The sequence below is a fragment of the Fukomys damarensis genome, unplaced genomic scaffold (assembly GCF_012274545.1).
Source record: "Fukomys damarensis isolate Sample0158 unplaced genomic scaffold, DMR_v1.0_HiC HiC_scaffold_16, whole genome shotgun sequence".
Lineage (NCBI taxonomy): Eukaryota > Metazoa > Chordata > Mammalia > Rodentia > Bathyergidae > Fukomys > Fukomys damarensis.
The window spans coordinates 68,752,790-68,762,653 of record NW_022900928.1 but is presented as its reverse complement, the minus strand read 5'-3'; the positions used below and the strand labels follow the sequence as shown (position 1 = coordinate 68,762,653).

The 9,864-nt window shown below is 37.6% G+C and overlaps 1 protein-coding gene across 1 annotated transcript in view; it reads right to left on the bottom strand.

The window, feature by feature from the left end:
• Positions 1–8,884: 8,884 nt before the first annotated feature.
• LOC104865640 (tubulin-specific chaperone cofactor E-like protein) overlaps positions 8,885–9,864 on the bottom strand; it is a 132,259-nt gene continuing 131,279 nt past the window's right edge. The window contains exon 29 of the mRNA XM_033764391.1: positions 8,885–9,576. Within this exon, the coding sequence (XP_033620282.1) occupies positions 9,476–9,576 (101 nt within the window). The 3' untranslated portion in view covers positions 8,885–9,475. The remainder of the gene's footprint in view (positions 9,577–9,864) is intronic.

Sequence of the window (9,864 nt, the reverse complement as noted above, 5' to 3'; positions counted from 1 at the left end):
ACATCTGGCTAGTAAGTTATGGAGCTAGGATTCAAGTTCAGATCTGTGTGACTCCAGAATCTGTGTTCTGAACCATTGCCCCTGAGTAAAATTAATTCACACTGGATGGGATTTCAGTGTGGAATTAATTTTAAGATAAAAATCTAAAATTCTCTCAAAATTGTATAAGCCGTATGATAACCCTCCCTCCCTTAATGATGTTTTTCATGGTTGACCTCTGTCCTCCAAATCGACATCGATGCTGGGTAACAACTTGTGCCATATTGGCAGCTTGTTTCTAAGATGTCCCTTGCAATGATCTTTCAGACCTTGAACAACTCACTTAACCTCTGTGAATCACTATTTCTCCACCTATAAAATCAGAAAAACATTGATTCATAGAATCCTTGAAGGGGACTAAAGCAAATAATTGGTGCTAAATCCTCACCACAGGGTTTTGTATATAAGAAGTGGATAATAACTAGTTTGTTTTAAAAAAATCTTTAGTAAACTAGAAGGATCTAATCTTTAGAGTCAACAATGAGTGTTCTTTTTGTAATTGTTTCTAAATCCTAACATAATCCAGATGAGTTTGACTGACACGACAAGTCAGCAAAGACTAAAGAAACAGAGAAGTAATAGGTAGGAGAGTTACCTCCAAGGGGAACCTCAGAAATCCACAAACAAGCTCAAAATTTGGGCACATGAGGCACAAAGTTTTTTTATTGAGTTTATACTACACAATTGTTGGGAAAGACAGCTACTGCCCCAGTTTGAAGTTGTTTCCATTCTTGGAATTTGTGTCTAGCTCATGAATTTCTATTTCACACTAAGGCATAACTTCTTGTTATGGAGGAATACGGCAACATACATGTTCTTTCCTAAATTACTTTTCAAGGGGAGTTTGATTCAATTGATTGATTCTGCCTAAAAAAACCAACCAAAAGGTAAAAATACTGATTTTTTTTTTTAGTGATGAGAATATTTCTGTCTGTCTCTTCCCTCTCTAACTCCCTCTCCCTGACTCCCTCTTCTTCTCTCCCTCTCCCTCCCCCTTTCCTTTTTCTTTCCCTGGCCATCCAGAGAACTTGATTATCCAGTACTTGCAATGTGTTCTATTTCATGTGGTTTAATGAGTCTTGTATCTTGTTTTCCTTCTAGACCTGTTTGAAAGGATCGTATTTCTTTCACAAAAATAAAATATAACAAAAACCTCAGAATTTCTTATCTACCACTCAGGTTTTGAATATTGTCATGACAAAACTAAGGCATGCTGGCAGAGAAGACACAGAAGTTCTTTGTGCCTCTGCAACACTAGTAAATGGAGATCAATGTATATTGAACAATAGATTCCTGGTACTATCTAACTTTGGGGAAAGTAGATCTTTTGCTAAATAATAATATGATTTGGAGAAGAAAACCCTAAAGATAAGTACTAAAATTTTTGATTCACCAGAATGAAGTATTTTCCTTGCAACTCACTTAAGATCTGAAATTTACAGAGAGAGAGAGAGAGAGAGAGAGAGAGAGAGAGAGAGAGAGATAGAGAGAAAGAAGGAAAAAGAGAAAGCAAAAGAAAGAAAGAGAGAGATAAATAATTCCATAGAAGTAAAGTGGAACCTGCTCATAGTGACTGGGATCTGGGAACGGCCAAGGAAATCCTGGGGGAAAATAACTGGTGTAGCTTATGTAGCTTCTAGATTGGTTTTAATATTTATTTACTCTGTTTAAGATAATCTGCTTTCATTTATGAAATCTTGTGTTAATTCACAGATAATGGTATCAAGACTTTGTTCTTTCCTTTACATTAGTTTAGTATCCACACAAACTTATTTTGTTAAATTCAACTTTCTTCCTTAGGGAAAACTTGTCTTTATCCTTCATTTCTTGGGTCTAGTAGACATTTTTTAAATCCGACTAACTTTACAGGTACATTTAGGTATATGTTATGCTCAAATTCATCATTGGGAATTTGCACCTGAACACGATATATCTAGGTTCTTGTTTTATCTCCATTCCCCTTCCTTCCCTTCCACCCCTCCACCCCTCCCTATTTACCAAAACTTTGTTTCCGTTTGTCCTTCTCATTTCATACTTTTTCCTTCCTTTCCCCCACCCCTCCCTGGTTTCCCTTCCCTTTTGGACATTTCCTTCCTATTTTACATTATCTGTCATACATTTTGGTCCTCATTTACTCTTGCAGTTTCTCACACCAGAAAACTATTTGGTATTTACACATGCATGTCTTATTTATTTCACTTAAGAGTATGGCCTCAATGTACATCCATTTAGCTATAAACACCTCTAATTTATCGTTATTTATGGCTGAGTAGTACTACATTTTATTTTTTAACCCTACATCTTCTTTATCTAGTCACCAGTTGATGGGCAAGTGGGCTGTTTCCAAGCTATTACAAGTACTGTGCTGCTATAAACATAGGTGTGCATATGTCACTGTGGCATGGTGCTTTTAAATCTTTTGGGAACATACCCAGCAGGGGAATAGCTGGGTAAAATGAGACCTCTAATCTTAGTTCTTTGAGGAATTTCCACAAATGGTTGCACCAGTCTACACCCCCACCAACAGTGAAAAAGGGTTCTTTTTTCCCCACAGCCCCACCAGCATTTGTTGTTGGTTTATTTCTCAGACAGCAACCATTCTTTCTGGAGTGAGAAGGAATCTCAGTGTTGTTTTCATCTTCATCTCTCAAATGAACAGTGATGTGGAACGCTTTTTCATATATTTATTTGTTGCTTTCACTTTTTCATCTGAGAAATGTCTGTTCATTTCAGAAACCCATTTTTGGATTGGGTCTTTAAATTTGGGGGATCTGATTTTTAAAGTTCTTTATATATTCTAGATAATAATCATTTGAGGAATGGCTGGTGAAAATTTTCTCCCATATTGTAGGTTGTCTTTCACTCTGTTGGTGGTTTCTCTTTTTGTGCAGAAGTGTTTTAATAAGATGAGATCCCAGTTATTGATTCTTTGTGCTAGTTCCCGTGCAACTGAAGTTTTGTTCATAAAGTCTTTTACTATGTCATTGTCTTCAAGAGTTCTACTTAACCTATCTTCCTATCAGCAGATTTAGTGTTTCTGTTTTAATATTTAGATCTTTGAATCATTTCAATTTTAGTTTAGTGCACAGTGAAAGATATGGAGGTAATTTTAATATTTGGCAAGTTGAGACCAGTTTTTCCAGAACCATTTATTAAAGACACTACTTTTCCTCCAGTGAGGATGTTTGGCTCCTTTGTCAAAGATGAGGTAGTTGAGTAAGTCTGGAGTTGTTTCTGCACCTTCCAATCTATTCCACTGGTCCTTTGGTCTATTCCTTTGCCAGTACCATGCTGTTTTTATCACAGTGGCTTTGTGGTATAGTTTCAAGTTGGGGATTGTGATATCCCTGCCTTGTCTTTGTTGCCTAGAATTGCTTTTGCTATTCTAGGTCTCTTCTTGTTCCAAATGGATTTTTGGATTGTTTTCTTTAAGTCTGTGAAGCATGTTGAATTTTCAATTGAGAATGCATGGGTCCAGTAGACTTTTACTTGCTGAATTAAATCTGAGAGTATCATTGCTCTTCTAACAGTATTTCTAAATATCTCAGCATCAAGATAATTTTCTCTACCTTTTAATAAAATCTTCTGAGGAGTTTTGAACAAAGTGAACTTTCCCTTCTTGACATTTCTGGAAGGGGATGGTGCCTTCCATTGGATCTGGTTGGCCTGGCTAACGCAAGGACCCAGGAGAAGGAGTGTGGGCTCCCGCATAACCCCTGACCCCTCTGCATTCTCTATCTTTGTACTTTGTTACAAATTTGAATGGCATTTTATTATCTCCAGAAATCTAAAACATTCTGCCACTCTTATTTTTCCAACTCACATGCATGTCCATTCTTCTGGTGAGAAGAAAGACTCACAATAGGATTAGAATCAATAATGTAGAAGTTCATCGAAAGGCTTTCATTTTCAGTTGTTTATACAAATAAAATCATAAGAGCAAGACTGCCAGTAGTCAATGACTCAAGTTCATGTTTTGTGGGTGACATTTAAAAGAAATCATCTATCAGAAGGTGATTCACTGAAGGTGAAAAACCTATGTAAGTGGATTTTTGTTGGATTTATGTTTTTAAGAATATAATTTCTAGAAATACAACAAAGTTCTTGTGCGTTGTGACTATGTGAAATAAAAAATATGTAAAGTTGTATGATGGAGACATGTTACCATGTGATTTAGCCAGCTGTGGCTTTGGACAATTTGTCTAAATAACATACATTTAAACTGGTTGCAATCATTGGGTAGATCCTTTGTTGTGGTCTGGAGGGTTTCTCATCTACTGTTGGCTCCTCTTAAAGTTGACTACTGAAAACAACTGTCTCTGAAAAGAACCTCATTAAAAACACAATTAAAGTATGTTAACCTAGGCGTGAATAAAATCTAGAGGGGCCAAGCATCTCTAGGTTCATGACACTTCTGCTAATCTTGAATTAACAACATTCAGAATACTTCCACTACTCTTCTTGCTTGAATGTTCAAAGTAAGCATTTAGAATCTGAGGTTTAAGGGCAAAAATTGTGTTCTGTGCTATTTGCAGCTCTTTTTCTCATTTTATGCTGTGAATATTCTGATATGACACCTGGACACTTTCACATTATATGTTGAATCATTTTCCCCTTGTCAAATTCATTTGCCAAATTGCTTTCTGATTGTGAGTCTTCAGGAGGGCAGACTCCCTGTGCTAGTCAGATGTTGCTATTCCTCAGCAGTATTTTCTAGTCATCAGTGTAAAGACTGATTAGAAAATGAATGGACATACTTGACTTTTGGATTCCAATTCTATGTAGTTACGTGAATGACCTTTAAGGGCCAGCTGACTACACAATTAGCATTTGTGTCAGGAAAGAGGAAAATACTAGGAATCATGCGTTCTGTGCCTTGGGTTAACAAGTAAATGTAGTAGCATATTTATGAGTAAGCATAGTGCTTGTTTGTTTGTTTTTGCAATGCTGGGATTGAACCCAGGGCCTCTGCATGCTAAACAAGTGCTCTGTCACAGAGCTATGTCTGCAGCCTGAGTACAGTCTTTCAATAAGTAAACAAACTTTCTACTAATTCTGGATAGACCCAATGTAAAGATGTGAAAGCCACAGGACAATTAAATATGTTATCTTCTTGGGTAAAATAATTTATGTTTACCCAATTAAAATAGGGCAGTATCCATGGATTTCTGCATGCTAAGTATTCCATAAAGATAATATAAGAATGAAGGGGAGAAAATCCAGAATACTGTTTCCTTGGTTCTTGATTCTTCAAAGGCTATTATCATTCTAATATGTCTCATTAGAAACTGAAAATGACTAAGTAAATTTACATCAGTGTCTATACATATGTGGGCTTGCATTTTTTTCTTTAGTTAGTACTTTATGCCATGTACAGTATAACTTCTGATTAACACTTCCCTAATCTCCCTGCCAAAATGCAGTCTGATTCAAGACTGAGCAGTATTAAATACAGGTGGGAAAGCACTAGTTATGGGAGATGCTACACTAGTGTAAAGTATTGTCATTTCATCTAATGGGAGAACATTTTATTTTCGAAAATATTTCACAACCAGTCTGTTATGCTAAGGAATAAAAGAATAGCTAACCTAGAGGCTATGTGCAAACAGAAACACAACAAACACTGTGTGAAGCTTCCTCCTCCATTTGTTTCTTTAGCAAATAGAATTTGATTGCCGAGTTCTTCATGGAACAATGAGTCTTTTGTATTTTATTTCTATCTATAGACACTGAGATCTGTCCCTCTGCCATGGAGATGTTGTCTTAGAGGAGAGTCGTATTTCAGCAAACATAATTAAACCATCACAAACACAGTCTTCCATTAGTCAGAGCAGAGTTATTGCTCTAGTGCTGTAGATGCATAGGAAAGTATTTCACATTCTGCTGAGGGAGAAAAGGCCACTAAATATTTCATGGTTTTTTTCTTGATCAGATTGTTTATTTCTCAATGTTCTAAAGAGATATTTAATTTTTCTCAGCGGCTATTTTTGTCATCATGTTAGAGAAACAGATATTAAGGGCAAAATTTGCATGTGAAGACAAAGGCTGGTATTTTCCTGGAATAAGGCTTACTGTGGGCATAAAAATAAATCTCTTACTGTTCTCCAGAAAATGTCCTTGGCATTTGAAGTGTTTTCTAAAGCTATATTCTGATAATGTTCTGGGGTGGGGGTGGGAATCATAATTTGATTGGTGTGATTTGATATACATTTGGGGTTTGTGCAAAAAATAAATAAAAAGTGGACACTAGAGGGTGCTGTGTGATTTTCTTTCTCACAGGGCTGTGCTGCTTGTCAGCACATCGGGCACTGAAAAATGTCATGGAGTTCTAAACGGACCAAATTGCAATAAGATACAAGGTGTAGAAATGCTTTAAGTTTAGGGAGGGAGTCTGGAAGGTTCTGAATGGGATAATGCTTGATTAATTTAGAATTAGTAAAGAAAAGAAGTAATTCTTTATTATCCTAGCCCTGCATGATTGTCATCTTTTGATAATTACTTCTTTGGTTGAAAGAAATTTTATTAATTTCAAGCTCTTGCTAAATGTCAAATGGTTCTAAAAATAGAATATTAGACTGTGTTAAATAAGTAGTGTTCTCAAGTTTTGCCATTAGGAGTTCGAGCAGAGCACACACCTATTACTGGTTTAAAAAAATCAATAATAATAATAATAGTAATTATTATTATTATTATAGAATTTCCAGTTGTCACAAATGTGAGCCTCCACGATGTTGTTTCGTTATACCAAGTCAGCAAGATTCCCAATTAATTTGCTATTTAATGTTTGCTGAGAATGTGCTTGCTTGCTTCTTTTCTTCCTTCCTTCCTTCCTTCCTTTTTTCCTTTCTTTCTCTTCATTGTGGCAAGTCGTTCTGAGTATAAGAAACAGATAATGTACGGGAATTATCTTAGCATATACTGTCACATGTCTTATGTTCCTTTAGTGTCATTTTATAACAGGAATATTTGAAAAAAAGCTTAATGTTCTCATGATATAGACAGGGAAATAAGGTACTGAGGCTCTGAATGGCCCATGTTTTGAGCAGAGAATAAATAGGAGAGCGAAGATCACCTCCCAGTTCTCCTGCAATCCAGAAAGTTTAAAAGGGTATTCTATTGTACCTCTGTTGGAAGCATTCCTCAAACCAGATGGAGGTGATTGATCTAAAGACAACACAATAGTCATCACCACTAATTTCCAGTTCCTCTTTTGAGACATACAGGAAGTTTCCATTTCCGGGTCTCTGACAGTCGGTTACAACCATATGATTTGTATTGGCCAACAGAATGGGCATAGCTCGAATAAGCATCCTTTCTGGGCAAAGACATGAAAGAGTTAGGGTATGATTCTCTTTGTCCACATCCCTTGCTGAGAGGAAGTTTGAAGCCACATGTTGAGTTGGCAACATCAAAAGATAATGAAGCTGCCATCAATCTCCTCTCCAAGATGGAGACTATTCACACAAGCAAGAAACAAACTGTTGTGCAGGCCACGGAAATCCAGAGGTCTCTTGTTAGGGGACCGTAATGTGGCTTATTAAAATGACAGACAAATGAAAGATGCAAGAAAACCAGATACCAAGAACATAAATGTAGCAAGAAAAGACCTAACTAAAAAGCTAAAAGGGCTGAGGATTTAGCTCAGTGGTTCTGCCACCTACCTTGCAAGCACAAGGACCTGAGTTCAATTCCCAGCACCCCCCCCAAAAAAGGCTAAAAAAACCCCTATAGTTTAGTGATTTAAGATTTTAATATAAGAATCAATAAAAAGAAGTTAGCAAGTATGTTATACTTCACTTCTCCCTTTTATTTTTTTACTTAAAATTCATCTAAGGGATTCAAGTAAAACAACAAATGTAGTATTAGTGTGTTCAACCTATACTCTATCTGATTTTGCAAACCTTAACTTCTGTGCTGTGAATAGAAATAGTACAATAGCTCATCTGACTCTTCTGAACTTGAAGTTTGGGACAGTCAAGTTTTGTTTCCATGTAAACAAAGAATATGCTCATAATATCAATTTCTATCACAGTAAGGGTGAAATATTGTGACTCAGGTTGAATCGATGGTTGGGCTCCTTCAGATGTCTCAACTTTTAGCATTTTCCCAAAAGATCTTAAGATGCCAAGCACAAGCAAACACCTATTTTTCTCCATTAATACCAGTTGTCCTCTTAGCCACTTTGCATGTGTGACTGCTGAGACCAGCTGGAATTTGCTGGTGCTTCCAGGGAGGTGAGGGCTGGGGGAACAAAGCAGCTCAAGATGGACTTTGTCTACACCCTGATTCAGCCCAGTGACAATATGTCCCAAGTGCCTTTGACCTGTAAGACAACAGCCATTGCACCACACCCATAGAGGATGCCAAGCACCTTTGCTCAACTTTTCAGAGTGCTGCGCAAAATTCTTAAAAAGCTATTAATTTTAATCCAATACAACTTCAAAATAAACTTGAAGTGGGTATTGATTTGTGTTTAACCTTAAAAAGTGAGGCACTCCAGGGGTACATTTAGCAGGCCCTCTATTTTGTAGGTAATTACAGTTAAGTGTGTGTTTATGTGCTGCTTACAAAGGAGGACAGTGCCTGCTTGTGTACTGCAAAGCACCTTGCTGCTGCCCTAATGCCTTATAAGCACACATGACAGGAATATAACACAGCACATTAAAGCTATGGCCACAGCACCTGCCTGGTCCTGTGGCTGCTGCTGGTTCTTTTCTGTTTTTAATCATAGTCTGGTATTTACTGTCAAAGCTTAACATCAATAAGAATGATTCCAGCCACCAAATAATGAGAATACTTGAACACAAAGTTTATTTGAGGATAAAACATGTTAAAAAATTATTTGGTTGGTTTGTAAAAAGAGAAAGAACTGAGTGGGGCAAGCTTCCCTAGGTGGCCTCCACCAGCATGGCAATGTGGAGGGCCACAGGGGTGAGGAGGGGCTGCTCATGGCAGAAGAGAGCAACACATCCATGTCAGGGATCCGACACTTCCAGACATCGGGAAGAGAGTCGGACCTTCCAGTCATTACTTCCAGATCATTCCACAGGCCCTCTGCCATAACACCTGGGGTCTAGAAACAGCAGTGGCTTGACCGATTTCTCTGGTCAGGTGTTAGGTCAGACTTCTATAACCACGATCTTTCTTTTTCTGGCTTTTTGTGTGAACCAAGGTTCTTAGTGGCAACTGTGTGAGACTCTTAGGTATGTATATACATGCCTGCCACAACAGGCGTTTGGAAGCCCCACCGTGTAGTTTGAAAGAGGAACCTAGGAGGATGTCACTTACCTCCAGACCTCTGGCTGCTGGAGGAAGGTGACATGGCCTTGAGATGCTGGACATTTGCAAATAGTTTTGGATTTAGGGACACACACTTTATGCTACAGGGAGTTGAAGTAAGTAAATTACAGTACTTTATAGAGCAACCTTGAGTAAATTATGAGGTCACACCTGATTTATAGACAAAATGCCATAGTGAAATCTGGGTTATGATGAGGAGCAACGTCCACACTTGAAGTTCACTTGAAGAATTAGAGGCTGCGGACAGAGAAGAACACCGTACACGAGGAGAAATGTCAGTTTGATAAGGATCGGACATCTCTGCAGCACTCAACTAAATAAAGGACATTTCTTGGCCAAGAACCCACTTTATTCAAATGACCCTACCAAGGCGGCAAAGTAGAATTAATCCAACCTTGAAGTGAGTCCTGCTAACCTCATGGTATTAAAGAAACCATGTTCTAAACTCTTATTTGCTGAAGCAAATACCCCAATGCCAGACTCACCCTAGTAGACTTGGTGGCTAAGTTTAAGACATATATATAT